At 40.2% G+C, this 20649-nt stretch overlaps 7 protein-coding genes across 9 annotated transcripts; 4 read left to right on the forward strand and 3 right to left on the reverse strand.

The window, feature by feature from the left end:
* Positions 1–180: 180 nt before the first annotated feature.
* Positions 181–854, reverse strand: LOC133848489 (uncharacterized). The gene has a single exon (XM_062284085.1). It carries the CDS (start codon positions 716–718, stop codon positions 272–274), a length of 447 nt encoding a protein of 148 aa, XP_062140069.1. The 5' UTR covers positions 719–854; the 3' UTR covers positions 181–271.
* A 98-nt stretch (positions 855–952) lies between these two features.
* On the forward strand, positions 953–5188 carry LOC133848480 (PHD finger protein 12). Its single transcript, XM_062284075.1, has 5 exons — positions 953–1114; positions 1268–1458; positions 1520–2243; positions 2324–3903; positions 4025–5188. Exons 1-5 carry the CDS (start codon positions 1067–1069, stop codon positions 4209–4211), a joined length of 2730 nt encoding a protein of 909 aa, XP_062140059.1. The 5' UTR covers positions 953–1066; the 3' UTR covers positions 4212–5188.
* Positions 4452–7140, reverse strand: LOC133848482 (zinc finger protein 865). The gene is made up of 4 exons (XM_062284078.1): positions 6840–7140; positions 5641–6770; positions 5314–5566; positions 4452–5246 (listed from the first exon to the last, which is right to left on the reverse strand). Exons 1-4 carry the CDS (start codon positions 7008–7010, stop codon positions 5025–5027), a joined length of 1776 nt encoding a protein of 591 aa, XP_062140062.1. The 5' UTR covers positions 7011–7140; the 3' UTR covers positions 4452–5024.
* A 240-nt stretch (positions 7141–7380) lies between these two features.
* Positions 7381–8363, reverse strand: LOC133848487 (uncharacterized). The gene has a single exon (XM_062284082.1). It carries the CDS (start codon positions 8272–8274, stop codon positions 7450–7452), a length of 825 nt encoding a protein of 274 aa, XP_062140066.1. The 5' UTR covers positions 8275–8363; the 3' UTR covers positions 7381–7449.
* Positions 8364–9500: 1137 nt separating this feature from the next.
* On the forward strand, positions 9501–9994 carry LOC133848985 (uncharacterized). Its single transcript, XM_062284770.1, has 2 exons — positions 9501–9584; positions 9638–9994. The coding sequence occupies exons 1-2, from the start codon at positions 9540–9542 to the stop codon at positions 9992–9994; spliced, it is 402 nt and encodes a 133-aa protein (XP_062140754.1). The 5' UTR covers positions 9501–9539.
* Positions 9995–13075: 3081 nt separating this feature from the next.
* Positions 13076–14775, forward strand: LOC133848283 (uncharacterized). 2 transcript variants are annotated; one of them, XM_062283780.1, is made up of 3 exons: positions 13076–13342; positions 13440–14393; positions 14460–14774. In XM_062283780.1, exons 2-3 carry the CDS (start codon positions 13440–13442, stop codon positions 14571–14573), a joined length of 1068 nt encoding a protein of 355 aa, XP_062139764.1. In that variant the 5' UTR covers positions 13076–13342; the 3' UTR covers positions 14574–14774. The 2 variants fall into 2 exon arrangements, with proteins under 2 accessions (XP_062139764.1, XP_062139763.1); XM_062283779.1 differs by having other exon boundaries at positions 13076–14393; positions 14460–14775.
* A 2904-nt stretch (positions 14776–17679) lies between these two features.
* On the forward strand, positions 17680–19140 carry LOC133848426 (uncharacterized). Of its 2 annotated transcripts, XM_062283982.1 has the most exons (3): positions 17680–17946; positions 18044–18999; positions 19066–19140. In XM_062283982.1, exon 2 carries the CDS (start codon positions 18044–18046, stop codon positions 18911–18913), a length of 870 nt encoding a protein of 289 aa, XP_062139966.1. In that variant the 5' UTR covers positions 17680–17946; the 3' UTR covers positions 18914–18999; positions 19066–19140. The 2 variants fall into 2 exon arrangements, with proteins under 2 accessions (XP_062139966.1, XP_062139965.1); XM_062283981.1 differs by having other exon boundaries at positions 17680–18999.
* Positions 19141–20649: the final 1509 nt, after the last annotated feature.

Below are 20649 nucleotides of genomic sequence, written 5' to 3' on the forward strand. Positions count from 1 at the left end.
TCAGTTGAAAAGGCAAAGGCAACTTGGGTTTCGAATAACAAATCCAAAATTGTAAATATGAAAATGATTCTGGCGCCATCTGTCGTTGAGCAGCCAAAGTTAATGAGGACATACTAGTAATCAGAAAGTAAAGATTACTTATCGCTCTGAAAGAGGTGCCAAGAAAGAAAAACATCTCGTTTTGTAACTGGTCATTCACAACAGGTCTAAATTTATTCTACAATATGTTATAAAGTGTATGTATAATTAGATTTACATTTATTCAATGCAGTTAACACTCGTTTTGCACCGAACGCTCCAGGCTGAAGGTGTATTCATCTGCAAGGCCATCAATAGACATTTGACGAGTCAAGAGCGCCAAAATGTGATCGATTTGCGACTGTGTACCATTAAAACCATCCTTACTCGATAACTGGGGCGACAGCTCAAATGGTATGTCTTGAAGATAGTTTACTGGTCCATTTTGTGCTGCACCTGGTTTGGGGCCCAGCGCGGGTGCTGGCGGGTATGGCATGGGCCCAAATGCTGATTGTGGCATGGGTGGATACATCATGCCGCTAACGCCGCCAATGGGAGAGGTGATGGGTTCGGTGTCAGTTTTGCGTTCCACAAATATGAAATCATCACCGTTGCTTTGTTTGGGCGCATCCGATGGGCCCTGTATAGCCTCCTCAGTAGGTGTCTCGGCTGGCTTGCGTTTGCCAAATATCGAAAACATTGCTAGCGTTAACACTGCTTCTTTGCAACGAATGTGCCTTTTCAATATAATTTCAATTAATTGCCAAATATATGCGCAGCAGGTATGTTTTGTTGTGTTTATATGTTCTTCACCGAGTGTGGTCGCTTATCGATTCTACAAATATCAACAGTGAAAGCAGCTTAGAAGTGTGCCCCTTATCACGATTGCAAAATACTGAGCGCTGTTTGCGGTATGTTTTTAAATAGGATGTGCGGTCACACTGCGACAAATACAACGCTGTGATTGGTTTTGGTTCCAACTTCAAGCTAAAACAAATTTGGTTGGTGTGTTAACGAGAAAAGGAGAAAACGAAAAAACGCTAGCAAGATGTCAAAGGCTGACCAGGATCCAATTGGTTCGCTGAGCATAATGGAGGTGCGTATCAACCGCCTACTCTCTCGCATTTTCTCTGCTGCACATTCGGGATGCAGAGAATCAGAGAGATTCCGCAGATTTCAGCAGATACAGAAACAGACACATAATGAGTTGAATTGAACTGTGCTTTCCCTTCCCACCTCACCCATGTAGCAAATTAAGATATTGATCAAGCCGCCGCCGAACGAGGACGAGAAACTGGTGCAGCGAAGCGGCAACACAAAGCATCCATATTATAGGCGTCCAGGACGCGGACATAACCATGATTTGTGTGATGCCTGTGAGGAAGGCGGCAATCTATTGTGCTGCGATCGCTGCCCATCCAGCTTTCACCTGCAATGCCAGTAAGTGTCTAGACCCTCCAATTGATGTGTGGCCATAACTTGTCTTATCCGTCATTCACAGTGATCCACCATTGAGTGAGGAGGACATACCAAGTGGCCAGTGGTTGTGTCACAGTTGTCGCATGGCCAAAGTGTCGCAGCCGGCCTGCTCCTCCAAAGCCAGCTCCGTGGAGCGAGTGCCATCGGCAGGCAGCGGATCGCGCGCCAATACGCCGTCATCCGGTGAACTAGAGTCCATTCCGCTCAAGATCCGTAACTTACGCAAGCGCAGCAACAGCGAACGCAACAGCACCGAGAAGCTGCTGTCCAAGATGCCGCTGGCCATACAGCGTGCTCTCGATCCCAATAGGAAACCGACGCCATTGGACGATGTCATACGCGCCGCAAGCATGCTGAATCCGCAGCAATTCTCGTTGCCACCGGAGTTGGAGCTGCACACACAGTTCCCGGGCAATGGCAAAGTGCAGCCAGTGCAACAACCACAAGGTGGTGGAGCCGCCAGTGGCGGTGGGGGAGGCACTGGCAACGGTGGACATGGCAACGGGGGACATCGCAGCAAACCTGGCAATCAGCGACGCAACTCGAAGCCATTCGAATTGGACTCCCAAGGGCTGGTCCCATTGCCCGCCAAAACCTGCTTCTATTGTACACGCAGCTGCAAGCGAGCGCCGCTCATATCGTGTGACTATTGTCCGCTGTATTATCATCAGGATTGCCTCGATCCGCCGTTGACCGCCTTGCCCGCTGGCCTGTGGATGTGCCCCAATCATGTCGAGAATTTTATTGTAAGTTCCACTTCACTAGATCAGAGAGCAAGTAGTAAATGCACTCCCGTGTTAATTGCAAGTATTTCGTGTACGTTTAGGATGCCAACATGACCAACAGCATTTCAGCGACGGAGCGCGTGCGCTTGTGGAATCGCTTCCATCAGCCGCTGGACCATGAGAATGTCAAAATGGAGTTCTTTCGCCGTGTCAACACCCAGCATCCGCCGTTCCGTGTCAAGCTAGATATGCGCAGTCGTGCCCACATAGAGGTCCCATCCATAGTGCGCTATCATTACGAGCATCCGCCAGCGCTGTTGCCATCGATGCGCCAAACGCTGCGCTATGATCGCGTTAAGCGTCGCAAACAATTGCCCACGGCTGTGGAGGATATCTCGAAGGAAAGCGTCACTGAATCGCTGCTCAAGGATCTGGAAGCATTGCGCTGCGCACGTGCCAAATTTCGCGAGATACAACGCGAATATGGCAGCAATGTGGACTTGGATGGCGATGTAAATTTAAGCGACAGCGATGCTGATGCCGACGCTGATGCTGATGGTCAAAGTAATGGAAATGTTGCTGCTCCTGTCACAGTCAATGCAGCTGAAAACAAGACGGAAGCGGATGAGCACGCGGCTAGCGAACAGAATGATTGCCCAATGCAAACTACAGTTGCTCTGGAGCCGACACAAAAACCCAAAAATAATTGCAGCAATCTGGATCTGAGTTACGAGGAGGATGAAGACGATTGCAAGGCATCATCATCAGCGGGTATCATTGACGCCGATCTGTGTCATCTGGACGTTGACATCATTAAGCAGTTGGCCCATCAACGCTTGCAGCAGCTAGTCGTCGAGCATCCCGAGATTGTTACCCAGTACAAGAATCGAACAGCAGCGCGTCGTTTGCGTCAGTTGGCGACGGCGACGATGACGACAACCACCGCAAATGGCAATCCACAGTGTACAGCACTGCAAGGCGATCTGGCGCCAGAGGATATGCGTCGCTTCTCGCTGCTCTTCACCAGCGAAACATCCTCAATACTGGCACAAAAGAACAGTAATGGTGCCGACGAAGATCCCATGATGGCGCTGCATCCAGCGCTCGCCACAGCCGCGGCCATTGCGGCCGCCGATGCCGCTGCCGAGAATTATGTGCCGCGCCAGCGCAGCGACACAGAGAAGGCCTATGAGGTGGCCACGCGGCTTCAGCTAAAGCTCCTGCAGTGCAAAGTGCGAGCGCGTGCAGTTCTGACGCCACTGGGCGATATGCTGGAGGACAGCCGCTGGTTCAGTCCACTGGGGTTGGAGCAGTCGCTCTTTATGCGCTATCGATCCCTCTACATTGGCTACGGCGGACACTATACGCCGTCGACAACGTTGGCCCACACCGAAACTGTTGATCTGTCGGCGATTGGATATTGTGCACGCATATCGCCGCAGCATGCCATCATCTTTTATGACGAGTTCTCCAAATCGTTTGAGCTGATCAATTACTCTGAATTTGGCACCGAGGTCAATGGCCAGCTGTACACATGCGATTTAACGGAGTATGCGCCAACGCATGGCGGCAAGCGAATGCGTGCTGATGATGCGGAGCTTAAGCGGCGTGTCGATGATCTGCTTGACAAGCGGCGAAACATTCAGCGCCAGTATGAGCCCAAAAGGGAAACGCATAACAAGTAAGCATCTGTCAAATATTTTCAAAAATGCTACCAAATGTTTGTTGTGTGTGTACATGTTATCGATAACTTAGCAGTGCATTACCATTCTAACTGCAATGCAATTTTGTTCACTCTGCAGATTGGCACCAATTGTAAAACCAGCCTGCCGCTGCCAAATTGCACCCAATGCTCCAATCGTGCCTGGCGCCTGGGAGGGATCCGCAGTGCTTGCCCATGGTAGCCTGTTGCGCTTCGGGTGCCTAGCTTTTGTTTTCTCTGTGCCGCCAATCGATGTGATGAATTTGCGAGTCAGCAATGCCAAGTGAATGCAGAAGGAAGCAGGAGCAGCAGAACTTAGGAATCGAAGCAGAAAGCACCAATCTCAGTGAATGCGGCACAATCAGCGGCATCTCCATACAAACCAGAGGAATGTAAAATTCCAACACAAACAAGGCCCCTCCCCCTGCCCATAGAGTTAAGGACGCGCTCTCAGAACGCCTGGCGTCAATTGAAGAGAGAGAGGAAGCGTGAGCGAGTGAGAAAGAGCGAATGTGAACCAACATTACTATTTTGAGTTATATGGAACATTTTTTTATTACATATTTTTTAATTTCTAAAGGTATCATCCACATTTAAATCCCCGTTTCTTTCTCATTCGTCTGTAGATATACAATACATTAATTACAAATAAAAAGAGCATAACAAATAAAGTTGAAATATTTCATTTGAATATTTTTCTCATTTTCTGTATGTGTGTATAAAAACCAATAAATAAATTAATTATATTAGGCAAAAATGTGTACAATAAGATTACTCAGAATTTTAAATCAAACTAGCAAAGAGTGCTTATGTGTGTGAGCTAGAGAGAGATAGAGAGAGAAAGAGAAAGAAAGGGAGAAAAAGGAGATTAAGCGGTGCTTTACATCTAAATGGGTAAGGCATAAACAGGGAGTAGGAGGAGTTGGGGTGGGTAGTGTATATAAGTTATATATGTACAACAGCATGTGGGCTGCTCCGATTAGCCCAGAAATACAATTAGAGAATGCGCATATTGCATTAAGTAATAAGTACGGCTACAAAAAGTGAACTATTGATTATATAGTGGCGGCTGCTCCTCCACGACGAGATTCATTCGTGCACTAGGATGCTGTATCATTGACTGGTGGCTCCTCCACGTCCGCGTCCACTTGATGCTGCTGCTGACTGGCTATCTTGGCTGCATTGCGGCTGGCACGCGAACGTTCCCATTCGAGTTTGTGCTTCCGCTTCGTGTGATGATACATATTCGATTTGGAACGAAATTCCGTGGGACAAAAGGCGCAGGTGTGCAACTTGACACCCGTATGCGTGGCAAAGTGCTCCTGAATGAACAATAAATAAATATTCAATTCGTAAAAGGGATTTAGAATTAAGTGGACCATTGTTTACCTCAAGGTATCGCTTCATTTTGAATGATTTACCGCACACATCGCAGGCGTATTTGGCTTTGCTGAGACAGCGATGATTGCGACCGGACAGCTCGCCACAGCTGCCGCAAATGGGCAGCTCCAGAATTGCGCTGGACGTCGGCGTGCCGCTGTGCTTATTGTGTAGGTGATTGTTGAGTGCCCGCTGATTGCGCAGACACTGGCCACAAATGTTGCACGTATACGGCTCAGTTGCTGCAGCAGCGGCTGTCATGCTACGAAAAAAAGCAATTATCATTTAGTTTTCAAGTCGTTTTCCGGTTATTTTCGATTAAAGCGTTAAACACACCTGCTTTGGCTGCATAACACTGCAGCTGCAGCGACTGCTGTGCTGCTGCTGTTAACGGCCGCCATTGCACTGAGCAGCTGCTCCTGCTGCTGCATGAGACTTTGTTGTTGTTGCGCTGCCACAACGGCCGCCACAGCATTATAGTTGGCCAGCATCAATTCGTTCTCCTTGCACGTCGTCAGTTGCTGCTGCTGCATCTGCTCAGTCTTCAGGCGTTTCCCATGCAAATCAACTGCTGTTGTTGCATCATTGCTGCTGTCCTCACTTGCGCTGTGGTTGCGCTCCGTGTGCTGCACTTTTTTGGGTGAATGCGTTTTGCGGCGACTGGCACGCGTCAAGCGCTTAACGGGCGGCGATGAAGTCTTGGCCACTGTTAGGTTGATTGCCTCCATTGGTTCGCTTTTCACAATGACAATGTTCTCTGGATTGCACTCAGGGGATGGTGAAGCGGGGGCTGGCATTGCTGAGACTGGCGCTGTCGGCATTAGAGCTGATGCCGAAGCATTGGGAATCGGTATTCGTAATTCGCTCAAATCCAGTTCATTGGTCGCCAGCATTGCCGAATCGGCAAACTTATCGGCATCGCCATTGACACTTCTTTGGACTTGAATGTTATTGTTGCTGCTGCTGATCTTGGCCGCATCGCGTTCGGCACGCGCCTTTTGCCATTGCGTCGTGTGTTTAGTTTTCACATGCGTATACATATTGGATCGACAGCGGAACGCTGTGTTGCAATAGGCGCAAGCAATTGGTCGATCACCGGTGTGTGTTGCCACATGCTCCTCCAAATAGCGTCTCATCTTGAAGGATTTGTCGCAAAACATGCATGGAAACTTGTGAGCCGCGGCCGCAGCTGCAGCTACCGCCGCCTTGAACTCATCTGCATCGACATCAAGTTCAGGTTCTGCTTCCGTGCCTGGCTCCTGCTTGAAATCCATGATGACAGATGTTTGCAGCTCGACATCGCCACCCACATCCTCCGACCAGTTGACATCGCAGTCGATCTCTAGGAACTGACTGCAAAGCGTCGTTTGCTTGTGCTCTACTAGCTTCCAAAAGTTATGAAAGCTTTCCAGTTGGGCGCAGCAATCGGTGCAAATGGACGTGGAAATGGCATCGTCGCGGGACAGCTGCGTATGAGTATGAGCTTGAGGTTAGATAGGGGATACAACTAAGATCTGATTGTAATTCACACTTACACAAAGATACAAATGCGTCGATATCAATTGAACCAAATAGTTTTCCGGCATTGTTGAATTGTTGTCGTTGTTGCTGTTGCCGTTGCTCTCGTTGTCGGCGGCAGCGGCGCCAGCGAACAGCAGCACGGCATTCTGCTCGTCTAATGTGTTCAAGCACAAGCGACAAATCATTGCGTTCGGCGTCACTTCAAATCGGGCAACATTAGCACTGCTTTTTTGATATTTATTTTCAATTTATTGTATTTATTTCCAAAGTTGCGGATGGGATCTAGTGCTGGCAGAGCAATCGATTTCGTTGTTGTTGCTCAGCATATCGATTATTCATGCACCTCTAACGTCAGCTATCGATATCAAATCGCATCACGTAAAGCTTTCTTATGAAAATTGCCCATCGTTTGCGTTTGACTATATTTTTAATTAATTTCTATCTGACGTTCTTAGAAAGTTCAATTTATATACATATGTCTAATTACCATTGTCATTAATATCGATTAATTGCAACAGCTGATGTTATCGATAGACGTTCAACGATATTCTGTTACTTTTCACAATACGCAACTTGTTTGCTGCTTTTACTGATTTTTACTAATACAAAAATAAATGAAGGGCCCTACGACATATTATATTGTATGGGAAAAACAATTGTTATCAGTTCTCCGCTCACGGACAACACTTCGTAATGGTAATTGTTGTTAACCACCACCAAAGCTGTGGTCTGAAACGGCACATTGATGCAGTTGAATTTAAAATTTGGAAACATGGCCAGTCCCGATACCAGGTCGTAACCCTCTGTCAATTTTGCGGTCCACACGGAAACCGTATCGAAATCGAGACCTTCACGCAAGCACAACTGGATCGCTTCGTTGAGATTGCGAAACGTGTTGAGCGTGATAATTGCCGAGGGCCGCTCGCCAAAATAGATTTGGGGGAAGTCCAAGATGACTAATGGTGATCTTTCCTTCATTCGGCCATAAAGCTTCTGCTTGTCCGTCACATCGAACTCTTCGATGAAAACCGATTTGCAATTCATACGCTCAATCATCTTGAGCGTGTGCTGGAAATTCGGATGATTCGCAATGCGTTCATCCATCAACTCCATGCGGGCTTTGAGGCGTCGGACGAGTGGCTGGCGGAGTGGCTCTTGCACCAAGATGCTGGCAATCAAGCCATAGCCAATGGGATGCTTTAAATCATTGACCACAGCATCAACCACTTGATTGATATTGCCCGACTCGAATAGAATGATCACTTGTGGTGCCATCCACTTGGTATGGGAGCCATCGGCGGGATATAAATAAAGATGTCGTTGCATCAGATGAAGATGTATATTCTCGACGCCCTCCGTAATGATGGGTAGTCCCTTGAAGCGCGGCAACACTTCAGCATCTTCGTCCTTTTCCGAATCCCCGAATTGTTTGCCGTGCGCATTGTCCATTGCGAAACACTTGGGATTTTGTTAACTGCTTGCTTGAGTGTTGTGTAATTCCCCAACAACCTTAATGAATTTCGAATAAAAAAGACAGGAAATGAAAGGCTAGTAAATTTGTTTAATGAGTGAAGTTTCTTTCATTCTTTTACATTGGCTAGCGGGTCAACGAAAGTTGCGACCGACTTCCGCTTCCTGGTCAACAACAACATGTGTACACAATCATAATTAAAATACTTTCTCTCTAGCCCAAAGTTGCCATTCACTGGATAAAGCACAATCCCACATTCCCACAGGCAGATTGGTGGTGGTTTACTCTACCATTGGTGGGGCTAGAACTTATTTATGCATTTGGTAATGTCTAAAGTTTGCCTTTGAATAATATTGGTCACGATTTAGCATTGTCTATGATATTGCTTTTGCTCATCTTAAGAAATTGCAAATTTTGGTTTAATTTATATAGCAACATTTATGTACTGTTTTTATTTTTACATAATTTATACATATATATGTTCATGTAACTCAATATAGAAAATAAAAGTAATATACAAAAGTAATAATACATATGTATGTACATATATACAAAACAATATGCTTCGGGGAACTACAAGAATTCGAGTTCACTTGAAAATGTTATTATATTTGTTTATAAAATAAATACAAGGACATCTAAATGTAATAGACATATATTTAATGATCGTTATTAACACTAACATTTGAAAATTAATTAATAAATACGATTTCGTTTTAAAATTTTTAGAAACTCATTTTGTATCTATTTACTGTGCTATATAAAATATGTTAATGATGAAACATTCAGTGGAAGGGTATTTGCACGTCGCTTACAAGATGTTTTGTTCCTATTTTCGTTGTTGTTGTTACATTCAATAGGTCGCTGGCGCTTCGTCGTTGCCTTCGTCCATTTAACAGAGACGGAAGCGGAAGAGCTAAGCGTCACAAGCAGAATGCTATACGACGAGTAGTAATATCTATGCGAGAGCGAGTGTGCGAGTGTGTGACGTCGTCGTGTGCCAATGGCTTGCGTGTGTATAAATAGCCGAGCGAGAGCCGCAGGATTCGCTTACATTGCATAGACGTCGCAACTTCGCAGACAGTCGCTGGCTTGGCAGGGCGCCCAAACGTAGTGTAAGGAGCGAATTGCAAACTTGCCTTTAATTTGCGCAGTTAACAATAGTTTTAGTCAACATGGCACTGGACTAGTAAGGCATATTGGACTTCGATACATTCATTGTCTTAACACATACATATACAATATGGAGATGTCGGGGTATCAGGATATCAACGCTTTGGAAAAATCGGTAAGCGTGTATGGAACATGCATAATTAGGAATCGACTAACCTTTGACCTTAGGTGGCAAATGCTGGCTCACAGCTGTATACGATGGCGCACAAGCTGCACGCGGTGGAGCGCAGCTTGGACCAGACAACGATGGAGCAAATGGATGAAATGGAGGTGATGGAGCTTCTTGAGTCGATGACTGAAGTAAAAAATGAATATCAGAATCTACGCAAGGACATCCAGGAAGTGCAGCAATTACAGCGTGACGTCAGCACCTCGATTCGCTTTCAGATGACCAACATGCAACAGACATTTCAAATGCTCAAGAAGCGGATTGCCAACTCACAGCAGCAGCGTCGCCAGCAACGCCAGGATCAACAACTTCAAAGTAGCAATAACACAACAGCGGTGGGAGCCCACAATCAATGATGATGAGTGAGTGGGCAGGGCGACATGACAACGAGGGCAGGTCGTGTAAGTGGAGGCTAGATGGTGAACCTAAGTGTGGGTAGGGAAATTTATGAATTTTAAATGATTTATTATTGATTTTGCATACGTTGTATTCCGATTGTGTTTCTCGATAGCTTCAAAGCTAAAGCGAGGGAGAAAAAGGAGAGAGATAGAGTGAGAGTGCAAGCGAATGTAATGTGAATGGAAACCTGTTGCAATACTAATATATTTACTGAACCTACTCGAGACATACATATGTACGTACACTGAAATCGTGTCAAATTGTGGAAACGTTGAACACCAACAAATCTTTTTTACCATTTTACTTGAAAACGTACTAAGAAGCAGTCTACCTTTTGTATGTGTCGGACAAAAATATCACAACCAACACCAAGCAAGCTTTCTTTTTTACACTTAAAACAAATACTACGCTCCGCTAAGCTAACAAAATCACTCTTCGGCATCCGAAGTCGATATATCCAAGCAGCGGCGTTGAAGGATCAATCTATAAGCTGTGGCAATTTGAGTACACGGACATACCTTACATATAATTCACATAAAATTAAGACGAAGACTCTGCTATGGCGTAATACACACCTATTGTACTCGTAGCCGTAACTATATAGTATACATACATATGTGTATAAACTCTAAATACTTTATGATGCAAATCCAAATGTCTGATACCATTTGAAAAGAATGCACTTCTTCAAAAATTTGCCTTAACATAACCATATTATACTAATTTTTGATATATACACGTTTTAATATTATAAACTTGGGCTTTTCTTATCATTTCTATTATAATGATAGGCCAACGCAATCTTTTTTGTTCTTTATGGAATATGTTGTTATTAAATTGTATAAGCAAAGCCAAGCACATTATAAAATAAAAACACAAATAAATGGGAATTTAACCAAGTATTTTTTGAGTACGCGCCAAATACACAATTCGCGATGGGAAGACACACGCCATTTTCATATGTATCGATATACAAATGTGCGCAGCACAACATTCATGAGAAATGTCTATATTTTTTATAGTTCCTGCTTATACTGCGGCATAATTAAGAATTTCTATAAAGTGGAATCTTTCGACAAATATTTTTTATCTACCAGTTTGCATGGAGAGGAACGTCTATGGAACTGCATCATCAACGATGCGGCAATGATTATCGATAAAAAGTAGTATATCGATAAATATCAAGTAAGAACGTTAGGCGCTTTGAAATGATTTCACAATGCTTTGTAATTCTTAAAAATCACAATAAAAATAAAAGGAAAGGCGTAAGAAAATGTTTAAAGAAAAGAGACGAATTTAATCGCTATTGATTGATTTCGCATTATTTATTTGTTCCTTTAATTTTGATAATCTTGTTCTACCTGCATAAGTTTGTTTACACTTACCCCCAAAACAGGTGTTTGAATAATGCGACTTGATGTTAACCCTTGCATCATAGAATCGCGTGATTGAAGCACATGCTATTTTTACAGATATTGAGAAAATATCAATTATTCAGCGAGTGGATAAAATGTAATTATTGACAACATTTGAGTGCCCTAATAAATTGTCAGTCAGGTGGCTTTTGGCAAAGCGGTCAGTGTGATCACAATATTAGCTTCTGCAATGTGACCGCACTCGCTTTTAAATTGTGTCCTTTTTTATGCGATATGGCCACACTGTAGCGTTGCCGCGAAATACTTGCAGTAGTAGTTGTTAATATAAAAGGGAAAGACGCAAAGCAGCAGCTGTTCCTTTGAAACTGAATTGCAGCAATAAGCAATTCAAAATTAACTTTCTACATTCAAAACACCGCGATAATGGACGCAGCAAACGGTAATTCCCTGACACACGAAGCCAATGGAGCCAAAGCGAATTGGAATTACATAAATCTGATCACCTGGAAACAACAAACTCGCGTTGCAATTAGTCCACAGAATTTTGAGACACTTATAAACAACCGACCATTGTTACATACATTTCTGAACTGCATCAATGAAAATGTGGAGGAGCTCAAACTGATTCGTGTCCCATTAGAGTTTTTGATGATGCATAGTCGCTTTATGCATCCACGACTGCAACTTCTACAAAGTTGCAAAAAGCAAAAAAAAAAACGCTATGGACCTATTATGAAATTTGAACTACATACTCCGGCTGCAACTTCTTAAATTAACTATTTAAGTTTTTGTGTCACAGAGTGTCAATTAGTGTTAAGAAATGAAAACCATTAAAGTTTGTGATCAACATTTGAAATATTTGTTCAGTTTTTAGTTTAAACATGAATTAAGTAATTAAGTTAAGTAAAGTTAAGTGGCATGAATTAATTCCAATCGAACAATATTTGCAATTGAATGCATTGTGGAGTGAAGTTTGTAGGTCACATTTAAAATATATAGTATATGTATCAATAGAACTCTAAGGAATTAATTTGAATCTAATAATAAATATGTAAATGCTTTTCGTATGAAGAGACAAAAATGCTATCAAACTATTTCGTAGTGTCAAGTTATTGTAGAAATGACTATATCCAAATAAAAATTTTTTTAAACATGATAGCCAAGGGATCTTGCGTGATGAAAAACAATAGGCCCCAAGTTTACTTTAATGGCATTGCTTTAGTTATGGTTCGTACATTGTTTACGTAGAGTACTAATTGCCATAAATCTGGAGCTTTGAGCAACTCAGCTAAGCGAAAAACTGGCGTATATGCCCAAATTTTATATTTTTGGAAGTTACGCCATATTAAAAACAAGTCTTTTTTAACTCCAGTTCTTATTTGCATTGGGAGATAACACAATACTAAAATAAAAAAAAAGAAATTCTGGTTGTACCCATTTTCTTTTTCCATATTCTTTTTCTCTAGAATTACAAACTAACAACTTACAAATTGCAATAATTTTAAAGCGTAAAAATTCGAACTGTAATCAGCTGATTGTCATTGAAATGGCATTTTTATTAATAAAAATATCGATATACATACATATTTGCCAAGATTTGTGCACACTTTGTTTTTTTTTTTTTTTAATTTTGTCGATCTGTCTGTCAAAAGATTTGTTGGATATTCAGAAAATGTTAATAAATCACCGAATGCAGGAAGAGTTTTAACGAATGTAACATTAATTAACACTTTCTTGGTTTAATAAATTGTTAATCAGCTGTTAGCTAACTAATGTGTATTGGCTAAACAAAATTCAAGCTTTTCGCGGTAAAACGTAATAATGTGAAATGTGCGGTTTTTCATATACGGAGATGGTCACACTGCAGCGTTGCCGCCTAACAGTCGCCAATAGATACTACGCACGCCGCAGTGGAAATTGTGATTTACAGTTAAGTTTATATACACATTGATACACCACGATGTTCAAAGTACTAAACGATTATTGCCAATTGGAAATAATTGAGCTTTTAAACCTGACCGCCCAGATGGCACTATACGAAGCCTATGAAGACGATTCGGACGATCCGAATCGCATACACATCAATCTGATCTCTACCTGGGGGCAACAAACTCGCATTGAACTTACTTCCAGGAATTGTGAGACACTTAAAAACAACCGAGCATTGTTGAACACATTTATGTCCAGCCTCAGTGTGAAAGTGGAGGAAATGGAGCTGCAGGGTGTACCAATGGAATTTTTGAGGATCTGCGAAAATTTCTGTTTACCCAGTGTACAAATATTATCCTGTACATTGGATGACTCTCGTAGTCGTGTTGAGGCTCAACGAATAATGACGAACATCTTTCCTGGGGTGCGCTGTATGAAGCCTGATTTTGCTATTTGCTACTGCTCGATGTCGAAGTGGACGCAGTTTCGGAAGCTAATCGTTGTACATCCGTACTTCGAACGCCATAGTTATCATTTTTGTTTCCTTGGACAATTACCGTCGATTGAGGAATTTGTTGCACCTGACGTCTACATTATAAACCATTCATTCCAAGGATTTATGCATTTGCCCAATCTGCGGACAATTACCATTCGCGTGTCCGACGAATATGGAAATAGAAACGAACCATTGTATGATCCGCTTATCACTCTCAGGTATATAGACCAATACGGCGGTACTGAAGGCAATACAGACAACATACGCAGTTTGATGCTGGACGGAGTTTGGTGCATACATTACGATCTGTGCAATGAGGTTAGATCTTTCAGAAACCTTGTGCGACTGGATCTCGACCATAAGAGCTGTTCAAGTGAGATACGCCTGTGGGAAATTGTAGCCCATAGACCATCGCTAAAGTTCCTGGAAATAACACGCATGGATCTTGGATGTAACTTTTTTTCATTGAACCGATATCTCATGAACATTACAATGTACAATCGTCATGCGCCTTTGACTGTCATTTACGCTAATATTGGCGAAAACGAAGGGCTGGTGAGTTAAAGGGCGAAAAGCTTATACTAGGTGTTTCTTAATTTAAACTTATCTTTATCTTATCAGATTCGTCGTCACTTCACGCATCCTCAACTGCAACTTATATCGGGGCACAAAAACCCAAAAAACGTTCTTGGACCCATTATAAAATTAGAATTAATTCCTATATATGATTCTTAACTAATTAACTACTCGAACGCGTAAAACCAGTTAAGTTTAAGAAACAACGTTTCAAATGTTTCCTCAGTTTTAAGTTTATAGATGAATTAAGTAATTAAGTTAAGTAAAGTTGATTGGAAAGAATTAATTCCAATCGAACAATATTTGCAATTGAATGCATTGTGGAGTGAAGTTTGTATGCCACATTTAAAACACTTCTTCAGTTATTACTTCATATATATATATATGTTTCTCAAACAATTTAACTACAAATTGATTGTTACAATAGAACTGTAAGGAATTAATTTGAATCTAATAATAAATTAACGCTTTTTGTATGAAGAGACAAAAATGCGATCAGACTATTTCGTAGTGTCAAGTTATTGTGGAAATGACTACTATATTTAAATACAAATTTGTTTAAACAGGATATCCAGGGGATCTTGTGTGATGTAAAACAATATTTTGAGCATTACCATTATTTCTAATTTTTATATTCATAGTGTGATATGTAATACGGAATAGGGTACGAATAGAAATACATAAAAATCGTCACAGGCCCAAAAAAAAAAAAAAAACTTCAGTAATCAAACAACTACGAAAATTTAAAATCATCAACAACCGCCTCATTTCTTTATTAGCTTTCTGCTTTGCTGTTGCTTTCGATCGAAAAAATCAAACGCATTCGACTTTTTTTTTTGATACTTTTGATTTTTGTTTGAGCTGCTTGCGATCAGCAGCGTAAGTTAAAAAGAAAGAAGCGAATGAACACGAAAATAAAAAAATCATCAACAGTCGCCATTTTTATTCTTTTGCTTTCGACGTTGCTATTGCTTTTGACCGTATGTACATATATGTATGTATGTATTTAAATACATACATACATACATATGTACTCGCCGATTTTCGGAAGTCATCAGCAGGACTGTCGCGAAAATCAAACGCATTAGACTTTTTTTTGCTACTTTTGATTTTTGTTTGAGCTGCTTGCGATCAGCAGCGTAAGTTAAAAAGAAAGAAGCGAATGAACACGAAAATAAAAAAATCATCAACAGTCGCCATTTTTATTCTTTTGCTTTCGACGTTGCTATTGCTTTTGACCGTATGTATATGTATGTATGTATTTAAATACATACATACATATGTACTCGCCGATTTTCGGAAGTCATCAGCAGGACTGTCGCGAAAATCAAACGCATTAGACTTTTTTTTTGCTACTTTTGATTTTTGTTTGAGCTGCTTGCGATCAGCAGCGTAAGTTAAAAAGAAAGAAGCGAATGAACACGAAAATAAAAAAATCATCAACAGTCGCCATTTTTATTTTTTTTGCTTTCGACTTTGCTATTGCTTTTGATTATATATGTAGGTACATACATACATACATATGTATGTATATACATATGTATGTAACTCGCAGCTGCAGCACTCAGAGACTTTCGGAAGTCATAAGCAGTACAGTCGCGAAAATCAATTCTTTTTTGACTATGCTACAGATCGTAAGCAGCTCAAACAAAAAGCAGTGATTTTCTCGCCTGTGGCTACCGATGACTTCCGAAAGTCACCGAGTGCTGCAGTTGGGTATGTATGTATATGATCGAAAGTAACAGCAAAGCAGAAAGTAAATAAAGAAATGAGGCGATTGTTGATAATTTTGAATTTTCGTAGCTTTTCGATTTTAACCCATGCTTTGACTGCGACTTCTGATTTTTTGGGAAAAAGCAGCAAAAGCATTATTTTATAATATCGCTCGAAGTTAAAGGAGTGAAAAGCCAAAATCTTGCTACTTAGCTTTGATTTACTTATGATAGGTCACGTATAGTATTAAATGTTCCACATGTGAGCCTAAGGAAACTCAGTACATATGTATGTACATATGTATGTCTAGACGAGGCTACTTTCCTGCACAGATGATGCACATTTGTTGTAGTCAATTGGGTACCCTCAACCAAATACTGAATTTATGTAATAATATTAGTATTAAAAGACTATTAATTGAAAATAGTAAGTTGCAGTTTCTAATTTTTCCAATTGGAAATCCAAATGTAAAAGGTCAATCGTAAATTTTGCAGCTAAAAAACAAACAACGATAATACATATGTACAAATGTATATACATATGTATGTATATATATTATGCCATTTTAAGTTTTTATACATTAGCAACTAAAGTACATATGTACATACATACATACATACATATGTATGTACATATATACAAATAAATAAGTTTGAAAACATGTTCTACCATACAAAAAAAAGTTGTGATATTCTTAATTTCGTTAGATAACAAAAAAGTAAAATAAAATAATATATTTCCTCCGAGTTATATGTACATAGTTGCAGACCTAAAATTTATGTACTCGAATCTTTCAAACAAATTTGGGGTGCGTCCATTTTATCAGCTTTTCATTCGTCATTTGTGAAGAGTAGTATTATTGATAATTAATAATGCTTTTAGTCATAATTTGCTTCGCTTTAAAGAATTGTACATCAGCGAACGGTAATATTTGAAATCATTTTAATGCCGCAAAATATATTGCTGTAATAATAAGCTATGGAAATCGATAAATAAAATAAAAATACCGATATTTTAGCTCACATACAGCCACACTTCAAAATATCGATTTCATTACCTGTCCCTTGCTCACTTGTAGCTTCTTATAGATTATAGCGACAGAAGGTAAAATTTTAAAAACAAAATTTTTCAGCCAGCATGAAAATTTATTACGAAAATAGAAGTTAGCTGCTTCAACATACGATTGTTTAGTAATGGTGTGTAACCAGGTGGCAACTCTTTGGCTTTAATAGTTTGGTATATATCGGTACTTTAAAACAAACATTAAGGAAATATTGCTGATGGTCGCACTCGTACAAATAAAACAGCTTTAACAAAGCTCTTCTTTTAAGTAATATTTTTGTTTATATGTGTTTATATTATTTAGTGTCTTAACAAATTGCAATAATTTTAAAGCGTAAAAAATTCGAACTGTAATCAGCTGATTGTCATTGAAATGGCATTTTTATTAATAAAAATATCGATATACATACATATTTGCCAAGATTTGTGCATACTTTGTTTTTTTTTTTTTTTTAATTTTGTCGATCTGTCTGTCAAAAGATTTGTTGGATATTCAGAAAATGTTAATAAATCACCGAATGCAGGAAGAGTTTTAACGAATGTAACATTAATTAACACTTTCTTGGTTTAATAAATTGTTAATCAGCTGTTAGCTAACTAATGTGTATTGGCTAAACAAAATTCAAGCTTTTCGCGGTAAAACGTAATAATGTGAAATGTGCGGTTTTTCATATACGGAGATGGTCACACTGCAGCGTTGCCGCCTAACAGTCGCCAATAGATACTACGCACGCCGCAGTGGAAATTGTGATTTACAGTTAAGTTTATATACACATTGATACACCACGATGTTCAAAGTACTAAACGATTATTGCCAATTGGAAATAATTGAGCTTTTAAACCTGACCGCCCAGATGGCACTATACGAAGCCTATGAAGACGATTCGGACGATCCGAATCGCATACACATCAATCTGATCTCTACCTGGGGGCAACAAACTCGCATTGAACTTACTTCCAGGAATTGTGAGACACTTAAAAACAACCGAGCATTGTTGAACACATTTATGTCCAGCCTCAGTGTGAAAGTGGAGGAAATGGAGCTGCAGGGTGTACCAATGGAATTTTTGAGGATCTGCGAAAATTTCTGTTTACCCAGTGTACAAATATTATCCTGTACATTGGATGACTCTCGTAGTCGTGTTGAGGCTCAACGAATAATGACGAACATCTTTCCTGGGGTGCGCTGTATGAAGCCTGATTTTGCTATTTGCTACTGCTCGATGTCGAAGTGGACGCAGTTTCGGAAGCTAATCGTTGTACATCCGTACTTCGAACGCCATAGTTATCATTTTTGTTTCCTTGGACAATTACCGTCGATTGAGGAATTTGTTGCACCTGACGTCTACATTATAAACCATTCATTCCAAGGATTTATGCATTTGCCCAATCTGCGGACAATTACCATTCGCGTGTCCGACGAATATGGAAATAGAAACGAACCATTGTATGATCCGCTTATCACTCTCAGGTATATAGACCAATACGGCGGTACTGAAGGCAATACAGACAACATACGCAGTTTGATGCTGGACGGAGTTTGGTGCATACATTACGATCTGTGCAATGAGGTTAGATCTTTCAGAAACCTTGTGCGACTGGATCTCGACCATAAGAGCTGTTCAAGTGAGATACGCCTGTGGGAAATTGTAGCCCATAGACCATCGCTAAAGTTCCTGGAAATAACACGCATGGATCTTGGATGTAACTTTTTTTTTCATTGAACCGATATCTCATGAACATTACAATGTACAATCGTCATGCGCCTTTGACTGTCATTTACGCTAATATTGGCGAAAACGAAGGGCTGGTGAGTTAAAGGGCGAAAAGCTTATACTAGGTGTTTCTTAATTTAAACTTATCTTTATCTTATCAGATTCGTCGTCACTTCACGCATCCTCAACTGCAACTTATATCGGGGCACAAAAACACCCAAAAAACGTTCTTGGACCCATTATAAAATTAGAATTAATTCCTATATATGATTCTTAACTAATTAACTACTCGAACGCGTAAAACCAGTTAAGTTTAAAAACAACGTTTCAAATGTTTCCTCAGTTTTAAGTTTATAGATGAATTAAGTAATTAAGTTAAGTAAAGTTGATTGGAAAGAATTAATTCCAATCGAACAATATTTGCAATTGAATGCATTGTGGAGTGAAGTTTGTACGCCACATTTAAAACACTTCTTCAGTTATTACTTCATATATATATATATGTTTCTCAAACAATTTAACTACAAATTGATTGTTACAATAGAACTGTAAGGAATTAATTTGAATCTAATAATAAATTAACGCCTTTTTGTATGAAGAGACAAAAATGCGATCAGACTATTTCGTAGTGTCAAGTTATTGTGGAAATGACTACTATATTTAAATACAAATTTGTTTAAACAGGATATCCAGGGGATCTTGTGTGATGTAAAACAATATTTTGAGCATTACCATTATTTCTAATTTTTATATTCATAGTGTGATATGTAATACGGAATAGGGTACGAATAGAAATACATAAAAATCGTCACAGGCCCAAAAAAAAAAAAAACTTCAGTAATCAAACAACTACGAAAATTTAAAATCATCAACAACCGCCTCATTTCTTTATTTGCTTTCTGCTTTGCTGTTGCTTTCGATCGAAAAAATCAAACGCATTCGACTTTTTTTTTTGATACTTTTGATTTTTGTTTGAGCTGCTTGCGATCAGCAGCGTAAGTTAAAAAGAAAGAAGCGAATGAACACGAAAATAAAAAAATCATCAACAGTCGCCATTTTTATTCTTTTGCTTTCGACGTTGCTATTGCTTTTGACCGTATGTATATGTATGTATGTATTTAAATACATACATACATACATATGTACTCGCCGATTTTCGGAAGTCATCAGCAGGACTGTCGCGAAAATCAAACGCATTAGACTTTTTTGCTACTTTTGATTTTTGTTTGAGCTGCTTGCGATCAGCAGCGTAAGTTAAAAAGAAAGAAGCGAATGAACACGAAAATAAAAAAATCATCAACAGTCGCCATTTTTATTTTTTTTGCTTTCGACTTTGCTATTGCTTTTGATTATATATGTAGGTACATACATACATACATATGTATGTATATACATATGTATGTAACTCGCAGCTGCAGCACTCAGAGACTTTCGGAAGTCATAAGCAGTACAGTCGCGAAAATCAATTCTTTTTTGACTATGCTACAGATCGTAAGCAGCTCAAACAAAAAGCAGTGATTTTCTCGCCTGTGGCTACCGATGACTTCCGAAAGTCACCGAGTGCTGCAGTTGGGTATGTATGTATATGATCGAAAGTAACAGCAAAGCAGAAAGTAAATAAAGAAATGAGGCGATTGTTGATAATTTTGAATTTTCGTAGCTTTTCGATTTTAACCCATGCTTTGACTGCGACTTCTGATTTTTGGGAAAAGCAGCAAAAGCATTATTTTATAATATCGCTCGAA

Source organism: Drosophila sulfurigaster, chromosome X (genome assembly GCF_023558435.1).
Source record: "Drosophila sulfurigaster albostrigata strain 15112-1811.04 chromosome X, ASM2355843v2, whole genome shotgun sequence".
NCBI classification, from domain to species: domain Eukaryota; kingdom Metazoa; phylum Arthropoda; class Insecta; order Diptera; family Drosophilidae; genus Drosophila; species Drosophila sulfurigaster.

Excerpts from the sequence above, each read along its gene's own strand:
- LOC133848489 (XM_062284085.1), bottom strand. The coding sequence starts at position 718 with ATGTTTTCGATATTTGGCAAACGCAAGCCAGCCGAGACACCTACTGAG.
- LOC133848480 (XM_062284075.1), top strand. The coding sequence starts at position 1,067 with ATGTCAAAGGCTGACCAGGATCCAATTGGTTCGCTGAGCATAATGGAG. Across the intron at positions 1,459-1,519 it reads AGCTTTCACCTGCAATGCCA|TGATCCACCATTGAGTGAGG; the intron begins GTAAGTGTCTAG and ends CGTCATTCACAG. Across the intron at positions 3,904-4,024 it reads AAAAGGGAAACGCATAACAA|ATTGGCACCAATTGTAAAAC; the intron begins GTAAGCATCTGT and ends TTCACTCTGCAG.
- LOC133848482 (XM_062284078.1), bottom strand. The coding sequence starts at position 7,010 with ATGATTTGTCGCTTGTGCTTGAACACATTAGACGAGCAGAATGCCGTG. Across the intron at positions 5,567-5,640 it reads GTGTTATGCAGCCAAAGCAG|CATGACAGCCGCTGCTGCAG; the intron begins GTGTGTTTAACG and ends TTTTTTTCGTAG. Across the intron at positions 5,247-5,313 it reads AAATGAAGCGATACCTTGAG|GAGCACTTTGCCACGCATAC; the intron begins GTAAACAATGGT and ends TTGTTCATTCAG.
- LOC133848487 (XM_062284082.1), bottom strand. The coding sequence starts at position 8,274 with ATGGACAATGCGCACGGCAAACAATTCGGGGATTCGGAAAAGGACGAA.
- LOC133848985 (XM_062284770.1), top strand. The coding sequence starts at position 9,540 with ATGGAGATGTCGGGGTATCAGGATATCAACGCTTTGGAAAAATCG. Across the intron at positions 9,585-9,637 it reads TCAACGCTTTGGAAAAATCG|GTGGCAAATGCTGGCTCACA; the intron begins GTAAGCGTGTAT and ends CTTTGACCTTAG.
- LOC133848283 (XM_062283779.1), top strand. The coding sequence starts at position 13,374 with ATGTTCAAAGTACTAAACGATTATTGCCAATTGGAAATAATTGAGCTT. Across the intron at positions 14,394-14,459 it reads TTGGCGAAAACGAAGGGCTG|ATTCGTCGTCACTTCACGCA; the intron begins GTGAGTTAAAGG and ends TTATCTTATCAG.
- LOC133848426 (XM_062283981.1), top strand. The coding sequence starts at position 17,978 with ATGTTCAAAGTACTAAACGATTATTGCCAATTGGAAATAATTGAGCTT.